Source organism: Callithrix jacchus, chromosome 13 (genome assembly GCF_049354715.1).
Source record: "Callithrix jacchus isolate 240 chromosome 13, calJac240_pri, whole genome shotgun sequence".
Lineage (NCBI taxonomy): Eukaryota > Metazoa > Chordata > Mammalia > Primates > Cebidae > Callithrix > Callithrix jacchus.
In genome coordinates this window covers 16,164,065-16,183,407 of record NC_133514.1, presented here as the reverse complement: position 1 = coordinate 16,183,407, position 19,343 = coordinate 16,164,065, and the positions used below count along the sequence as shown (strand labels likewise).

Sequence of the window (19,343 nt, the reverse complement as noted above, 5' to 3'; positions counted from 1 at the left end):
GGAGCCTGGCAAAGAAATATGATCAGTCTCCTGTCAAAACACGTATGGTAGGGCTTCCTGTTTGAGTTCTGTCTTTCCCTCGATTATTCTCCTCTTCCCAGTTTTTTTCCAAGCAGTCAGAGATTTTCTGTAAATTCAGCTGAATAGTTCAAAGAGGGCTTCATTTGGTTTTTCCTTCAAACCTCTGATAGCAGTTTTAACCTCTCTTGTGTAGTCTATGGCATTCGATAGCCAATATCAACTTCTTACTTATTTAACTTGTGTCATGTGTGAGGAGTCCTACTGAATGTAATAAACCAAGAATGCACTGCCTAGGGGTCTTGCCCTAGAAATTCTGTCTCCCATATGCTGTGTAGAGACTGGTGCCTTTGGCCTAAGAGACAATTTGAGTGAGGTACAGGCAAGAGCTCTGCTGTAAGGAGGGCGAAGATAGACAAAATAGTGTAGTTACAGGACAAACCCAGGGATCAGATCCTGGTTCATCTTTAGAAGGGCTCGGTGTAAGGTTGGCTTTGACAAATCGTGGTTGACAAGACAATAAGGATTGCATTTAAGCTTGGACAAGTGGCTAGACTCAACAGAGTGAAGTTTAGGGTAAATCCATGTGTGCAAGCAAAAGCAGGCTCACCAAAAATTAAGCCAGAGAACATAGAAGACATTACAAAACCATCAGTAACTTATCCTTTGTTATGGAAAAAGCAAATATATTAACAATAAATTCCTGGTAGGTTAATGGGTACATTTATGGAAGATAACGTAGAAGGCATAGAAAGGATTTTAAATGTCTTCAGACGCTTTGAGCCTGTGATTTGACTCCTAGAAGTTAAATTTAAGTAAACAATGAGAGATGTGCACAAAGATTGATGTACGATGATGCTGTTTCCCCATTATTCATTAACAGGGAAATTCTGGAAACAACCCGAATGTCCGATAGTCGGGGTCAGTTTAACTACATTTTATAATATAATTAAGTGACAAAATAGATGCAGCTGCTAAATATTGTATTTCAAAACATAATGAAGGATACAGTGAACATTTTAACGCTATATACAGAATGATTCTTATTTAAGTACATGTAAGCAATCTGGAGCTAGATTGTCTGGCTTCAGATCCCAGCTCTGCCACTTCCTAGCTGTTTCATCTTGGGCAAGTGACTTGACATCTCTGTGCACTGATTTCCTTGTCTTTAAAATGGGAGCAATAATAGCAAATATTTCAAAGGATGCCGTAAATTAAAGTAGGTAAAAACAAAATAGAATTCAGTCTATGTAGGAACACTATAGAATGTTAGCTATCACTAGTATCACCATCATTATTTGTACACAGAGAGAGACAAATAGGACTAAAAAGTTTGTTAATTCTTGTTTTCTTTCTTCTTTTTGGTGTTTTCCAGATTTTTAACTATGGAATGTCAAAATGTTATTTTTTAAAGTTAAGTATGGTAGTATACTATATGAAGCTTTAATGTTCTTTTAAAACTATGAAGGGATATTTGAGAAGGATAACACTTACTGGACATCTAGTAGATTATCCTTTCTGGACTAGAGACCAAAGAAGAATAAAGAAAACAAAAATAAAAGTTTGTGGAATTAACTAGTAATGAAAAGCAAAAGGAATTTCTGTTAGAGATAACCATATTGTTACATTGTTATCTCCATGTCAAAAGTTTAGGGTTTCCTGACAAGTTGCAGTTTTCAGTGTAGACCCTTCATTTGCTGATACATGTACTTCATCCCAACTTCTGAATGTTCTTAACTAGCCTGTACTGCCCTGATCCAGTAGCCCCCAGACACATGGAGCTTGTAAAATTTAAATTAATTAAAATTGAAAGTGGGGAGATTGGGGAGAAGTTGGACAAAGGGTACAAAAGTTCAATTAGACAAGAAGGATAAGTTTGAGAAATCTATTATATATTTTTGTGGCTACAGTTAATAATATAGTATATACTTAAACATTGCTAAGAGAGTAGATTCTAAGTGTTCTCACCACCAAAAAATAAGTAAGGTAATGTGTATGTTAATTACCTCGATTTAGCCTTCCACTGTGTGTGTGTGTGTGTGTGTGTGTGTGTGCGTGTGTGTGTGTGTGTCAAAGCGTCATGTTGTACACTTTATATATACAATTTTTGTTAGTTAATTAAGTTTTATTAATGAAAATATAAATTAGTCCACTCGTTGCCCTAATCGCATTTTAAGCGCTCTAGTCTCCTGGTGACTTTCGTGTTGGGGTAGACAGATGTACATTTCCATCATCACAGAATGTTCCTTTGGATAACACTGTGTGCTTTACCTTGTCATCCTTATTCCTGATGTTTTGATTTTTTTAAAAATTCATCTTAACACACATTTAAGAAGTCAGAAGTAATACCTACTTGCAAAGAAAGCTTAAAAAGGCAAGCGTCATCTAAATCAGAGAGGAAAGGCCAATGTAAGCTATCCAAATGGACTGAGAGTAAGTAGAGGGAACAGGGGACAGAGAGGGAAAGGCGGAGACTTGGCAAGGCATCTCGAGCATCAGGGAAAACGGGGTATTCCAGGGACAGATGACTATGGATGATTTATGCATTTGCTTTCTTCTGACTTGATGGAAATTATAAAGAATGAATTTGATTTAATAAAAAGTTGAAGAACATTAATAAGCCACCAGCTAACTGTATGAGGGTTTTTACTGAGTAGAGAGCGTAGCTGTGTTCTCACTTGAGAGCGTGACCAAAGGCATTCCTCCTTCACCTGAGGAGGGCTATTCAGACTCAAAAGGTTAAAAGCCACTGGAGTTTCAGCATCTTGGAGATTCTCTTTTTTGTTTACTTGAATTATTTTTTAAAAACTAGAACAGACTGATTTGTGTGGGATCATTGGTTGCTGGGCCCAATGGAAGGGAATAGATTTGTTTTTCTAGGGAGAAGAGAGGGATGTGCAGGTCCCAGAGATGCATGGCTTTGGGCCAGGAGGTTCATACTCATCAGTCATTTCACCCTCCAGCACCAGCTTCACCATGATCATCTCCAGTTTATTGATCAGAAAAGTGAGTTTTAAAGTAGTAAAAAGCCTTTCTTAAGCTTCTAGGAGGCGGACTTGGGTTTTGAAAACAGCTCTTTGTAGCTCCAAAGAGTTTATAGTTTATCATTTTGCAGTTACAGAGTCTCCGAGATCTGTTTGTTACAAACTCCAGTGGCTTTTAAACTGTTTGAGTCTGAATACCTTTGTCATTCATTTCTTTCTAAAAGTATATATTCTGGCCAGGTGAGGTGGCTCACACCTGTAATCCCAGCACTTTGGGAGGCTGAGGCGGGTGGAACATGAGGTCAGGATATTGAGACCATCCTGACCATGGTGAAACCTCATCTCTACTAAAATACAAAAAAATGGCCAGGCATGGTGGCACACACCTGTAGTCCCAGCTACTCAGGAGGCCGAGGCAGGGGAATCACTTAAATCTGGGAGATGAAGGTTGCAGTGAGCCAAGATTGTGCCACTGCACTGCAGCCTGGCAATAGAGCAAGACTGCATCTCAAAAAATAAATAAATAAATAAAGTATGTGTTCTTAAATTCTCTCCTTTACGGTAGAACGCAATTACTTCCCTAAATTTGGGGATTGTCATGCCTTGCTTCTCTTTATAGTTTTGCCACATTTGTAGCCTTTAAAGTATATTGTTTTCTTTTGCATTGTTTGTATTTTATGTAAATAAATTATGAGTCAGTCCCTTAGTTGCCCTAGCCACATTGCGGGTGCCCAGTAATCTCCTGCAGCCAGTGACTTTTGCGTGCCACGTTACTTATTTTTTGGTGGTGAGAACACTTAAAATCTATTCTTCCAGCCAGGCACAGGGGCTCACACCTGTAATCCCAGCACTTTGGGAGGCTGAGGTGGGCGGATCACCTGAGGTCAGGAGTTTAAGACCAGCCTGACCAACATGGAGAAACCCTGTCTCTACTAAAAATACAAAATTAGCCGAGCATGGTGGTGCATGCCTGTAATCCCAGCTATGTGGGAGGCTGAGGCAGGAGAATCATTTGAACCTGGGAGGCAGAGGTTGCGGTAAGCTGAGATCACTCCATTGCACTCCAGCCTGGGCAATAAGAGCGAAACTCCATTCCAAAAAAGAAATCTATTCTCTTAGCAATTTTCAAGTATACAGTATACAATATTATGCAGTCTACAGTATTAATGTAGTTAATAATTGAACTATCTGGTTGAAGTCTTGTGTCTTATGTGAATTCTTATGTAACTTGAGCTTTTACTCAGCGTTACTGAAGATATGAAGTATCCTGAATTCTTACACATTTGTGACAAGAATATAAAATGGGGATAGTGACTTTGGATAATATTTAATATGATTGAAGATATTATTCCTGATGCCCCAGAAATCTCACCTTAGTTTTCTACCTCAGAGAAGCTGCTTTATTTGTATACCAAAAGATATATGAGAATGTTCATAGGAAACTTGCTTATGATCATAAAAAAACTAGAAACAACCCAAGTTTTTACCAGCAGCAGAGTAGATAAACAAATTGTGTATACCCATACAGTTGAAAAGACTGCACAGCAAGAAAAAAAATTAACTAGAGCTACATGGATAAACCTGTAGAAACACAGCAAGCCTGGGGCTCTTTATGTAACCCTATGTCACTCCTGTCCTGGCCCTAAGACCTTACAATTCACCAGATGCCAAAATATATTCTTATGTGAGCAGTGGTCTGGCATGCAGGTATCACTAGGAAATAGACTTCTGAGCTGATAGATGAGGGCTTTGCTGGGGCTGAAGCTGCTGGGTGAATATTCACCCCTGGTGAAGGGACTGAATCATTTTCATCCCGCAACTATGAGTCAAGTGATGGAATGAGTAATACCTTCGACTAGCCTGTGGCAGAGGTAAGAGCTGGAGAATATGGAAGTGTATGGTGCCTAGTGGAAGGCCTAGCATTGTACCTGTTAATTGCTTGCTGAATGAATGAATGCATTCATGATTGGACTGAGTATATCACGAGCTTCCTAAGGGCTGCTGGTTCCCTTTCCATTCATTCATTCATTCATTCATTCCTTCATCAAACATGTATTGAACACCTAATAGATGCCTACTACTATGGTGACATAAAAGAATGAACACTGTATGATTCCTGCCTTCAGATGGCTCAAAACTATGGGAAGAGTCAAGGAGACATCAGCTACCTCTTACGAAATACATAGTATTTATTGATATCTCAAGCGAAGGGAAGAATAGACAGGCAAATCAGTGGCTATTTTAAGGAAAAGGTGGAGCAGATTCATAACCCTTAGTATAAGTCTGGGATAAAAATTTTAAGGTGTCTTTTGATTTACAAGGCAGAATTTTGAAACTTTAAGCCACTTACAGCTTTGATAAATGTTGAGCTTTTAAAAATGTCAAAGGGGCTGGGCATAGTGGCTCACACCTGTAATCCCAGCACTTTCGGAGGCCAAGGTGGGAGGATCACTTGAGCTCAGGAGTTCAACACCAGCCTGGCCAACATGGAGAGCCCCTGCCTCTATTAAGAAATAAACGGGTGTGTGTGTGTGTGTGTGTGTGTGCACGCGCACGCATGTCTCAGAGAAACCACAGTTATCTGGACTGTTAATGTATTATCACCTCATATAAAAGATGGAAAAAATAAAATCTACCCTGTGGTCATGATGTTGAAATAAATTAATGCATACACACACACACACACACACACACACACAGGGAGGGGTGGGGGAGGGAGGGAAAGAGGCACACATACCTATGTTCCTCTTTCCCTCTGAATCTGCCCAGACATAGATAGTGATAAGGGACACGTTAAGTAAGGCAGCAAATTAAAAGTAGGAAGGTTACATAATAAGCATGCTTCTTTACTTCTTAGGACCATGATATCATTATTTGAGAAATGTTGGTTTCAGTCAAACATTCTTTTAAGTTCTTATGCATTAATTGTTAATTTTTTTCTCTTTGAAGAATGAAAGAGGACCACAAGGTTTTCTCTTAGATAGAAGATAGTAACTTAAAAGAAAATGTAAGCCATCTTAAATTAGCCACTATTAAGAGCAGTTGTCTGTTCCAGAGAATTCTTTAGCAATGTCCTGAAATGGTCTGGATTGTTCTGTCTCACCTGTGTCTAATATTTACAGTTTTTGGTCATTCTTCCTAGTTGACCTGTTAGGCTTGTTAAATTGGCGTTCCAACTCCCAGAACATCAAACACAATCTAAAGAAGTTAATGGAGGTGGATGGAGGAGAGATTGTTAAGGTATGTTTGTATATTCATAGTTAGAAATATATATATATATATATGCCTGTTATACCAATTATACCTAATTGGTTCAACATTTAAAACTAAACCATTCATTGTAAACATAAAACTTATCTACATTGTTAAAGAAGTGTGCCAGTTTTTTTTAAAATGCTATTTTTAAACATTTTTTATTTAAACCTAGTTGTCCCCAGATTTCTATGGTATGGAGCTGAATGAAAGCATCCGAATAACCTCTCTGTTTTTCTTATCTTCAGTTTTTGCAGGATACACTAGATGCACTTTTTAACATAATGATGGAAATGTCAGACAATGAAACCTATGACTTCCTTGTGTTTGACGCACTGGTAAGCGGTTAAACATATTCACCAGTGTTTATTGTTGCAACTGTGTAGTTTTCAGTATTTCACTATTATAAGTAATTGTGTGAATATCTTCCCACATAAATATTTGTTTACATCTCTCTGGTTATTGTTTTAGGCTGATACTAGAAGTACAATTAGAAAAAAATGACTTACATTTTAGGCCTTTATCTGTTTGTTTCCTGTTAGATCTCATTTTTTGATATGCTGTCTCTTTCCCATTAGAGAGAAGGAGACGTTTTATCTTTGTTACAAATCGGGAATCATTTTAACTCACATTATCATTCTCTGGTTGTAAACCAGGCAATATCATCAACAAAGAAGATTGTTACATGTTGTGCATGTGTGTGCACTGGTGTGTTTATTACGCAAGGGAGACTCAATTCACAAGTCAGAGGTTAATAATCTTAGCCTCATTAGGCTCTAAACAGAATATTTAACCCAGCAGACAATTGAATTTGTTACACAAATCACTTAGACCTACAACCCATTCCAAGAACTGAAATCAGAACAGTGAGAAGTGGTATCAGAATCTGGGAAGGCCAGAGATAGAGATGGAGGGGAAGAAGCTGAAAGGCCCAAAGCAAGCATCATTTTCACCTGGGTGGGGTGAAAGTTCAGGGAAGGATTTTACCTGAATGCCACAGTTGAGGAGGAAAGTCAGTTGCAGCTTTAGGTGATTCAACAGCTTGGAGAACTAGTCAGTTTAAGAAATGATCAGGCATTAAAGCTAAGGTTTAAGATAAAGAAAATGCTGCCTAGTTGAGATCCAACTGGTTGGACTCAGGTTTATGGGAAAGAGAGACAGTGGTTATGGATGCTGCAGGACAAGGTCTGGAAACAAATTCCTTGGAGCGGGGCAGCTGGCAGTGGGCATTGATTGATTTTGATCTCTCTGTCTTAAGCAGAGCAGTGTGGCTAATTTTAGGTCATGTGCCTGATGGCAGTGCAAGGGAGCATACAAGGGGTAATGGGGAGATGAAACTCTAGTGAAGTTGTTTTTGGGGCACTCACAGTGTATCCAGGAGAGAAATATCATGGAATGTTTCATTAGCTGCATCCTTAGGTTAGAGAAAACCCATTTCCAGAGCCTCGTTCCTCCTGCCTCTTAAGTTACCTGGGCACCAATTCCCCTGTCTTAGAGATAGTCAGTTCTCTGAGGCCACGGATGCTGGCTTGAATTGGTTTCTTCCCAGCATTTAGCACAGTGCCTGACACATCATAGTCTCTCTCTTTATGTTAAATAAATGCAATTCTCAAGACTTGACATCAGCTCTGGAATAGTGGAGTGGGTATGCTGCAGAAATGATCCTGAGAAAAAAGAAGGCACCGAGATGTTAAAATCCAGCTTGTTGACAGGATGCTTGGGATTGTGCAGTGCTGCTATTTCTGTTTTTCACTTTTGGCAGGTATTCATTATTTCACTGATAGGAGACATCAAGTTCCAGCATTTCAATCCTGTACTTGAAACCTATATTTACAAGCACTTCAGTGCCACTTTGGCATACGTGTAAGTATGATCTGAGGGAACTGCATATTGCTAGATCTTTGGATTGCTGAGAAACGAGAGGGACCTATGTTCAGTGCATGTGTCTGTTAAGGCAGAACTCCATTCTAAGCTTCCTCATGGAAAAAGGGAACTATATAAGTATTCTAACTCTGGAAAGGAGGTCAAGATCAAAGCCTTCCTTCTGGATAAGGTGAAATCTCCTTAAGAATCCAGAATAGGTCAGGCATGGTTGTTCATGCCTCCAATTCCAGCACTTGGTAGGGCTAAAGTAGGAGGATTGCTTGAGGCCAAAAATTCAAGACCAGCCTAGGCAGCATAACGAGAACCTGTCTTTACAAAAAATTAAAAAGTTAGCCAGGTGTGGTGGTGTACACCTCTAGTCCTAGCTACTCCAGAGGCTTAGGTGAGGGGATTGCTTAAGCCCAGGGAGGTCAAGGCTGCAGTGAGCTGTGATCATGCCATTGCACTCCAGCCTGAGCAACAGAGCAAGACCCTGTATCTAAAAAAAAAAAAATGACCCAACTCAGAATCTTAGAGGTTAGATGTCAGTGGGATCAGCGTGGGGGCATCAAAGAGATCAAACCATGAATTAAACAAGACAAAGTTTGATATAAGAAAAGATCATACCCTCTACCTGTGCCACAAATGCTTTATAAAATGTATTACTTCCAAGATATGAGAAGATTTCATTTTCCCATCTTTTGCATAAGAGGCAGTGGTCTCTACCTTTTCCATAGTGCAACCTTCCTTCTGTCCTTGGTTTATGGGCTCCTGATTAAAGTAAGTAACTAATGTCCAGTCTGCATGCCTCTCCAGGGTGCTTGGCTCACCATGGCATTGTGTCTTCCTGCCACACCAACCCCATTGCCTTCCAGTTATTGTGCAGAATGTGATAAACAGTGAAAGGGATGTAGCTGGATTGGTAAATGATGTTCTTATGGATTGGCTTAGGCCAGATCCTGTAGATTGCTGCCCACTGACCTGTCAGTGAGTGCATCAGTGACAGTGCCCTTTCCACCTGCAAGCCTCACGTCCAAGTGGGCAGTAGCTACAAATGAGGAAATCCTCACTGAGCCAAACACAGCACTCTGGTGGTTGTAATCTGGGCTCACTTTGCAAGTCTTGATCAATTCTATATGTTTTTTTTTAATTAGCGATTCTAGGAAAGCTCAAAGATTCCCAGAAGGAAAGTTTAAGACTAAAATATCAGTGTCCTCCAAAGTCTAAGGTATAGCACAAAATGAAGACCATTCCTAGCCCAAAAACTCTAGAAAGTCATAAAGAGCAACCTAAAACCAAAGGACAGTTTTATGTGTTGAATGCTTAGAACCATGAATGTTCTGAAGAGTTAGACTGAGTTCCTCTTCCTTCACTCCATGAAATTTCCATCTGGCTCCATACTGATGGATCTCAAAGAGTTGGGGAGAATAAAAGGAATCTGACTTCTTTTAAGTCAACATTTTTAGACAGACATAATCCCTCCCTTATGGGAGCATCTGAAGATGTTAGGATTGCATGACAGAGATTAAAATCTCCTAGTGATTTGGGTCACTTAAAGCATTTCATTTCATAACCTTCCTGTCTAATTCCACAAAGGGAAAGAAAACTTCTAGTATTTCTCAATAAAAGGGTAGTTCCAAACATAGATGGCAGATAAGGAAACTTAATTGGAAAAGTGTCGGTTTTCCTGTTCAGGGCATATTCTAGAAGAATAGTTAGGTATGACTTCTTCCAGTATGCCAAGTTCCCCTCTTAGATAGTTTACCCAAGCCTCAGAACCCTGTTGCTCATTGGATTAATTTTTCTTTTTCATTCTTCTAAGGAAACTCTCCAAGGTACTGAATTTCTACGTGGCTAATGCAGATGACTCCAGCAAGACAGAAATGCTTTTTGCTGCATTGAAAGCCTTGAAGTACTTGTTTAGATTCATCATCCAGTCTCGAGTGCTCTACTTGAGGTAATGTTAACTACAGTTAAGATGTTTAGGTTACCAGCTGTCACTCTGTGTAGTTTTTCCCTCACTCCCCACACTGGCATTCAGCTCTGTGAGGTGTTAGTTCTTAGAATTGCCTTATTTCAGAACTGCAAGGCTGAAGATGGAGGTGGGCTATGTTTCTGTTGGAGAAGATTCATTAGAAGTTTATGTAGATCAGCAAAATTCTGGGGCAGTAATAACCTCAGGACTTGGGGAAGCAGGTTCCTGTGGCAAGACTGTACCTAATACAGCAGATGACTTCATGAATGTTTTTTGTGCAAATCTAAGATCATGATCTGCTGTAACTAGTAGAAGAAGCAGTCATCTCGGGAGGTATTTGCTGAGATGAGTGTTTCCTTGTTGACACTGTACTTAGCTACCTGGGCAACTAAACACTAGAAATAGTATCATTCCCTGTTTGGATTTCTAGCATAACATTTCCATCCAAAATAGAAGAAACCACAGAAGAGCAAATAGCTTTGCAGGGGACACCCATGACCCCAGTGACTTTCCCACCCATCAGAAATAGCTGTATTTCCAAACTGTTAAAATTTGTTTTCTAAGGCAGTAAGAAATTTGTAGATTTGAGCATATGTGAGTTTAAAAGAAACTTTGTTTATAAGTGAGTGTTGAACAATGAGAACACATGGACACAGGGAGGGGACCATCACACACTGGGATCTGTCAGGGGTTGGGGCTAGGGGAGGGATAGCGGGGTTGGGGAAATTGGGGAGGGAGGGATAACATTAGGAGAAATACCTAATGTAGATGAGGGAGATGGATGCAGCAAATCACCATGGCACGTGTATACCTATGTAACAAACCTGCATGTTCTGCACATGTACCCCAGAACTTAAAATATAATTTTAAAAAAGGTTTGTAGATTTTAGCATTATGTATGTTTAAAATAAACTTTGTTTATTGAAAAAATAAAATTATAGACAAAAACCTAGAAAAAAGTTTACATATAGTACAGATGAAAGGTTAATAGCTTTTCTCAGTTAAAGCTTTTATAAGTCAATAAAAGAATGATACATAGCCATAATAGAAAACAAAAACAGGTAATTTACAAAAGAAAAACTTTAATGGTTAATAAATCTAAAAATTTTTTCATTCTCACTGTCAAAAGAATTTTGATACACACACATGCACACACACAGCATTTTTTATCTATACATTTGAAAAAGATTAAAAATCTTTGTCCTTTGATGAGATTGGGCAAAAATTGGCCCTGTATTTGAATTCTGATTCTAATGAAGATATAAATTCTTTAGAGTAGAAATGGGCAGTAAGAATAAAAAGCAAAAATGAAATTTTTTTTCATCTTTGATATTGTCCTGCCAAATACCTTTTTTAAAAAGAAAATTATTATTTTTTATTGTACTTTAAGTTCTGGGGTACATGTGCAGATCATGCAGAGTTGTTGCATAGGTACATACATGGCAAGGTAGTTTGCTGCCTCCTTCCCCCCATCAGCTATATCTTGCATTTCTCCCACTTTATCCCTCCCCACCCCCGCTATTCCTCCCACAGCCTCCTCTCCAACTGACTCCAGTGTGTGATGCTCCCTTCCTTGTGACCATGTGTTCTCATTGTTCAACACCCACCTTTGAGTGAGAACATGTGGTGTTTGATTTTCTGTTCTTGTGTCAGTTTGCTGAGAATGATGATTTCTAGATTCATCTATGTTCCCACAAAGGACACGAACTCATCATTTTTTATGGCTGCATAGTATTCCACGGTGTATATGTGCTACATTTTCCTTGTCCAGTCTATCATTGATGGGCATTTGGGTTGGTTCCAGGTCTTTGCTGTTGTAAACAGTGCTGCAGTGAACATACATGTGCATGAGTCTTTATAACAGAGTGATTTATAATCCTGTGGGTATATACCCAGTAATGGGATTGCTGGGTCAAATGGAATTTCTATTTCTAGGTCCTTGAGGAATCGCCACACTGTCTTCCACAATGGTTGAACTAATTTACACTCCCACCAACTGTTTAAGAGTGTTCCTATTTCTCCACATCCTCTCCAACATCTGTTGTCTCCAGGTTTTTTGATGATCACCATTCTAACTGGCATGAGATGGTATCTCATTGTGGTTTTGATTTGCATTTCTCTAATGACCAGTGATGATGAGCATTTTTTCATGTGGTTGTTGGCCTCATCTATGTCTTCTTTTGAGAGTGTCTATTCATATCCTTCTTCTACTTTTGAATGGATTTGTTTGTTTGTTTTTTTCTTGTAAATCTCTTTTAGTTCTTTGTAGATTCTGGATATTAGCCCTTTGTTAGATGGGTAGATTGCAAAACTTTTTTCCCATTCTGTTGATTGCTGGTTCACTCTAATGATTGTTTCTTTTGCTGTGCAGAAGCTCTTAAGTTTAATTAGATCCCATTTGTTGCCATTTAATTTGGTGTTTTAGTCATGAAGTCCTTGCCTATGCCTATGTCCTGAATGCTTTTGCCTAAGTTTTCTTCTAGGGTTTTTATGGTGTTAGGTCTTATGTTTGAATCTTTAGTCCATCTTGAATTAATTTTAGTGTAAGGTCTCAGGAAGGGGTTCAGTTTCTCCTTTCTGCACATTGCTAGCCAGTTTTCCCAATACCATTTATTGAACAGGGAATCCTTTCCCCATTGCTTTTTTTTTGTCATGTTTGTCAAAGATCAGGTGATTGTAGACAGAAAATTTTTGAGGAAAAGGAAAAAGTGTCACATTTGTCTAATAATACCCCATCTAGAAATTTATCTAATGGAAAAATCATCTATCAGGTATGACAAAAATGAACATGAAAGTATGTACAGTCATTTCAAACCTATAGTATATTAATATGGAAAGAGCACCGTGATTCATTCTTTTTTTTTTTTTTTTGTGATGAAGTCTCACTCTGTCGCCCAGGTTGGAGTCCAGTTGCGTGATTAGTTAACTGCAACCTCCACCCCTCAGGTTCAAACGATTCTCCTGCCTCAGCCTCCCAAGTAGCTGGGTCTACAGGCACGTACCACCACACCTGGCTAATTTTTTGTACTTTTAATAGAAACAGGGTTTCACCGTCTTAGCCAGGATGGTCTCGATCTCCTGACCTCGTAATCCATCTCCCTCAGCCTCCCAAAGTGCTGGGATTACAGGCGTGGGCCACCTCGCCTGGCCCAATAGATTCTTAAATAATAAAGGTATTAAGCATGAGTACAGTATGATCTTCCTTTTAAAATCATACAGATTTGAAATATGTATAGTAAAGAAGACCGGGTAGATCACATGCTAAAGTGTTTTGTTGTTGTTGTTGTTTCTTCAGAGGAGTTTTTTGTTTTTTGTTTTTGAGACAGGGTCTGGCTCTGTTGCCCAGGTGAGAGTGCAGTGACACAATCTCAGCTTGCCTCACTCTGCTTTCCAGGCTCAAGCGAGTGACCCCCAAGTAGCTGGGACCACAAGGGCATGCCACTATGCCCAGCTAATTTTTATATTTTTTGTAGAGACAGGGTCTCACTATGTTACCCAGTCTGGTCTCAAACTCCTGGGCTCAAGGGATCTGCCCACCTGAGCCTCCCAAAGTGCTGAAATTACAGGTGTGAGCCACTGTGCTTGGTCTGAAATATCAATAATACTAAAACTTCAGGTGACAGAGTTGTAATTTATTTTTTCATTTTGTATTTTTGTATTTTTTCAGCATTTTAATTATATTTATTATTATATTTTTATTTGCTATTTTTTCGATCCTTTTTGAATTTTTAAATGAATATTTACATTTCTAATTGTTTTTCAAAAATGTTTAATGACTTAAAAACCCAGCTGGCTGAATGACTATTCCTCTTTCCAAGGTGGAAGCGAGCGGTGTTTTCCCCACACATGATTTATGCACAGTCTCTTTATTTGCTTTCTTCCCAGAAGGTCTTCTATTAAAGTTTGTTCACTATATTTTCTAGTTACAGTACATTTCCGTATGTTCAGAAATGGTTGGGGCAGGAAGTGTTCTGCCAAGGGAACGTTCTCTTACCCAAAAGTTTGTAGAGTAAACTCTGATATCCGAAAATCAGCATCACCTTTAAACCACAGGAAGAAAACATGAGTGTGAAATTAAAGTGTATTTGCTTATGGTTGGTTTACTAGTTCATATCCTCTTTATTTGTCAAAGCACATCAGGGTCCTCATTCTAGACACCAGATAGGACAGTGAAGGATGGTAAGTGTGGAAAATGAAAGGATAAGGCAACAGAGGACCCATGAAATTGTCTAGGATAGAATTGCCTTATTGCACCTCGTCGGGGACAGGTTGTGTGTGGTTACTTTCTCCTTATGTGTGATTAAAGAAGAACCTGAGCTGGGGAAGAGATTGGCAATGTGCGTCCTCTGGTTTCTTAGACTGAATGGTCTCTTCAGTGCACTAGCCCTGTCTAGAGGCTGCAGTGGAATGTATCTGGTCCCTAGTCCCCCTGTTGCCTTCATTAGAGCTTAAATCTCTCTTATGAGCCCATTACCTGGCTGGAGTTCACCTCAATCAGCAAAACACCAAGAGGAAATTGTAAAATGCCCATAATAGGATATTAAGAAGCTTGATCTTAACTCCTCAGTTCCCTATCATTAGTACTTAAAAAAAAAAATTAAGTCACATACATAGAGTGCCATGTATTCTGCATTGGTGCAGGGCCCTTACAGCAGACGTGACCAGGCTCCCACTGTGATGATGCGTGTGGGTCCCATGGGGTTCAGGGAGTCAAGGAGTAAAGAGATCACCCCCTAAACGAGGGCAGTGTTGGGATGGTGGAGCCAACAGGGAAGGCTGCCTGAGCTGAGCTGGGTGGAGAAGGAGGTGGTGTCATGTCAGCTGAGACTGAAAGATGAAGAAGCGGCCTCCGGGGATGTCAGGTAAGGGTTAGTGAGAGCAGGACCTGCCCCGGGCTGGGACCTATGGGGCACCAAGTGTGAGGACTAATGAGAATCCAGTGTCAGGAGAGAGGGTGGGAGTGGCCAGCAAATAATAAATGATGTAGGGCCTTGTAGGCCATAGGAGGAGCTTGGATTTTATTCCAAGTGCAGTGGGAAGCCATTGGGGGACAACTAGAGAAGTAATAAAATCTGGCTTATATTTTAAATGATCATCTCCTCTCCCACATGGAAAATGGATTATCAAAGTCTGAAAGTAGAAGCCAGTGACCACTTTAAGAGGCCATTGTGGTTCAAGTGTGAGATACTGCAGCTCCCTCTCAGAGGCAGATGGAGAGAATGGACTGACTCCAGCTCATAGGATTTGCTGAAAGGGAAGAAGCATAGATAGCATCTAGGTTTGGGGTGGATGCTGATGCCGTTTGCTGACACTTGGAAAACTAAGCTGAGCCGGAAAATCAAGCAAGTTCTGTTGTAGGTGTGTTAGTTTTGAGATACTTTGGGGGCTAAGTTGCAAATAAAGTTCTTTTCTAGTTCTGCAACATGGATGAATTGAGAATTACCGGTAACCCTCTGATTGATTAACTATCTCAGTGAGGTACATAGTCTTTGGGTACCTTATAAGGTATAGGTGAATGGAGGAAAACTAATTTAAATATTCATGTGTGTGTTTGAGTGTGTGCATGAAATTCTGAAATCAAGCCATCCTATTCTTGAGCAGTTGGTGGTGAAATTGCCACCCATTATCTATGCATATGCACTATCATTTGGAACTAGTGTATTTTTTGGAAAGTGCCAAAATATCTCTTGATTTCTATTTAGGAGGAAGAACCCACTTTTGAGTTGATGGACAGATCTTTTGAAGACAAGTAGGATACTTTAATTAAGGCAAGCATGTATCAGTGAAGACTAAGGGGTCTTATGTCCTGGAAGGCCCTTGTGGTAGAGCAGGCCAGCATCAGCATGGGCAGTTTGGTGGCCAGAATGGAACAAATGGTTTTGCAGGCTGGGTTGAGATCAGAACCTTCCTGGGTTGAGCAGCTTCTCTAACCCATTGCCCGAAACTTCAGATGCCTGGGGCTAGATTAGGTGATACAAAATTATGAGGGTGAAACAAGGAAGGAGAAGTGAAGGAGGCAACAAACCTATTTTAAAATTTCTTTTAACAATGGAATGTCCAACTGCTCTTCTCTTTTTTCCTGCTAAGATTTTATGGCCAGAGTGAAGATGGAGATGAGTTTAACGATTCAATCCGCCATTTATTTCTTTCTTTCAATACACTGATGGACAGGCCTCTGGAGGAAGCTGTCAAGATCAAGGTCAGCCTGCTCTCATTGTGGGTACCTCTTCTTAGGCTGTGATGAGGATGTTTTGGGACCACTTAGAATCGGCCATCATTCAGGAGAAACAAAATGAATCATGGTTCATGGATGGCTTATGGATTTCAGTATGATTTATAGAAAGTAAAGGGAAAAAAAAACCATTTTAACTTCTGTATTTTCAAATGTCAGTGTTCCAAAGACAGGCTACCCAGTTAGACATCCCTTGAAAGACCATTGTGAACCCTGCTTGACCCCATGATTTCAGCAGACTGATCCCGATGCTACTACAGGTGATAGTCTTTTATTTTTTGTCCCTCATTTTACCAAGAAGTGCAAAGTCACCATCTTAATTATCATCAATTTTTTAAAAATATGAAATACATATTCCCTCAAGACTCAAATGTGAACTTTACTATTAATATGTATTTTTGACTCTTTATGGCCACGTTGTGAGAGAGACTTCAAGAATTTAATGACCTCCTTAGAGAAATGAACTCCAGGTGGACAGAGCCTGCTGGCAGTAGGAACCAGAAAGCTGCACCCCCTTGCATCTTCAGGAAAAGCATTTTAGGAGATCGTGTAGAACAATGCCAGCTTTCCTTTTTATTGCAAGGGTATCTGTGTCCAGTTCCCTGTTTAATTTCCAACACAGGCTTTCTTCCTGGGATCAAGGAGTAAATGCTGTTTTTGTCTTGCCTGGCAACTGAATTGCCTTTGGTGTTTTTCTTACAGGGGGCAGCTTTGAAGTACCTTCCTAGCATAATTAATGACGTCAAACTTGTATTTGATCCTGTTGAACTCAGGTAAATAGCAAAACAACTCCCCTGCTTGGCTGGAGCTGGGCTGCTACACGTGGCTTTTATTTTTGTAAGAAGTATTAACTGAATACCTTTTGTGCTCAGTTCTATGGAGATACAAAAGAACATACAAAACCTGCTCGGAGAGAGGTTTGCACTTTCTCTGGGAAAACAAGACATGCAGACTTAAAATTAACTACAAAAGATAGTGCATAATGACATGCTTCCAGCCCTGTCCCTAAGGATCCCAGCAGTGCTAACGCAGACTTCAATCGACACGAGAGTGGAGTTAGCCAAGAAAGCCATTTTCACAAAGGCAGGTCTGGAATGCAGTGATGGACGTGGTGTTCTTTGGCGGTTTAAATACTCAGCTCTAAGGCAGAGCCCTCCAGTAAGTGAGGATAAAGTCTCCCCTGCTGCCATGTCATAAACTCTCAGGTCATTTTGTAGCTGTCCAGGTAAATCTCTCCATGCCCAAATCTCAGAGTGGAGGAGAAAAATGTATAATGATGACTTCAACTAATGAAGATGTGATTGACCCTGAGGTTTCTCTTCCAGCGTGCTCTTCTGCAAATTCATTCAAAGCATTCCTGACAACCAGCTGGTTCGGCAGAAACTTCACTGCATGACCAAGATAGTAGAGAGCACTCTTTTTCAACAATCAGGTAAGTCTCCTTCAAAAATTGCTCTGTGAGGTTGTGGCGAGCTGAGATCGCACCACTGCACTCCAGCCTGGGTGACAGAGAAAGACTCCATCTCAAAAAAAAAAAAAACAAAAACACACTGCTGCTTGCTGAGCTGCCAGCCCATTTCTGCAGCTAACACTTGAATCTTTTTTTTTTTTTAAGATGGAGTCTCACTCCATCTCCCAGGCTGGAGTGCAGTGGTGCCATGTTGGCTCACGGTAATCTCTGCCTTCCAGGTATAAGTGATTCTCTGCCTCCGCCTCCTGGGTAGCTGGCATTACAGGCATGCAACACCACACCCAGCTAATACATGTATATATTTTTTTGTAATTTTAATAGGGTTGACGTTTCATCATGTTGGCCAGGCTGACCTCAAACTCCCAACCTCAAATGATGTGCCTGACTCGGCCTCCCAAAGTACTGAGATTACAGGCATGAGCCACTGTGTCCAGTCAGCACTTGGCTTTTCTTTTTTTAAAATGTCAGTAATATTTTACCAGTTGTTTGTTGGTATGGAAGGACCTCCAAGGAGAGCGGTTTTAAGGAGAAACTGAAGCCAGCTCAGTATTTCCAACAGTTCCTAAAAGAGCAAAATCATGTGTTCTTTAATCTTTAGTTAGAACAATCTGCAAGTGGTTCATTAATTAGAGAATTTTGTCTTTAAAACAGGAACATCAGGAAGCAACAAGGAAGTAGGAAAAAGATGATCCTTTTAAAAGAAATTCCTCTTCTTTAACCTATACTTATTGTATGACCTTAAAAACCAGGGGACAGGGAAGCAGAAATATGCTAGATCCCATAGGAGAGCTGGTTACGTGCATGCCTTCTCAACTCCACATTCAGTGATACCACTTTAGTAACTGGAAATTGACCATGGTGGAAGTATTTACACCAGGGAAATTGACAAACATATAAAGCAAGCCTTTCCTTTTTTTTTTTTTTTTTTTTTTGACATGGAGTCTCCCTGGGTCACCCAGCCTGAAGTGGAGTAGGGTGCAATCTTAGCTCACTGCAGCCTCTGCCACCTAGGTTCAAGCAATTCTCCTGTCTAAGCCTCCCAGGTAGCTGGGATTACAGGCATGTGCCACCTTGCCCGGCTAATTTTTTTTGTAATTTTAGTAGAGACAGAGTTTCATTATGTTAGCCAGCTAGTTTCAAACTCCTGACTTAGGTGATTCACCTTCCTTGGCCCCCGCAAAGTGCTGGCATTATAGGCATGAGCCACTATGCCTGCTCAAGCCTTTTCTTTGTCGGGGGTAGGCTGGCAGAGCCAGATTATTAGTATGTTACTGGGAGAGGAGTGGGACATGGAGGGAAAACTCTTACGCTGATAAAATACTCTTCATTTTGTAAGTAGAGTCTAGCAAATAGCCACCAAGTGTTTCTGCCCAAAGCCATATAAGGAGGGGGTCCAGCACCTGGGCCTTCCCCATAAACTCAAGCCTTGTTAGAGTGGGGCAGCTGTGGAGGCTTCTTTGGGGGCTTACCTGGTCAGGGGCTCCCGGAGGGTGATCTCATGTTATGTGTATTTATTTCCTGGGGATCTAAAGACCAGCGGCATGCCTC

The 19,343-nt window shown here is 40.2% G+C and overlaps 1 protein-coding gene across 7 annotated transcripts in view; it reads left to right on the top strand.

Moving 5' to 3' along the window:
- Positions 1–19,343, top strand: part of DOCK5 (dedicator of cytokinesis 5) — a 219,064-nt gene that overhangs the window by 135,514 nt on the left and 64,207 nt on the right. For all 7 annotated transcript variants that reach the window (XM_078347202.1, XM_078347201.1, XM_008979098.6 and 4 more), the window contains 7 exons: positions 6,145–6,242; positions 6,503–6,592; positions 8,017–8,117; positions 9,940–10,074; positions 16,180–16,291; positions 17,027–17,097; positions 17,650–17,756. In XM_078347202.1, coding sequence (XP_078203328.1) covers positions 6,145–6,242; positions 6,503–6,592; positions 8,017–8,117; positions 9,940–10,074; positions 16,180–16,291; positions 17,027–17,097; positions 17,650–17,756 — 714 coding nt within the window. The remainder of the gene's footprint in view (positions 1–6,144; positions 6,243–6,502; positions 6,593–8,016; positions 8,118–9,939; positions 10,075–16,179; positions 16,292–17,026; positions 17,098–17,649; positions 17,757–19,343) is intronic.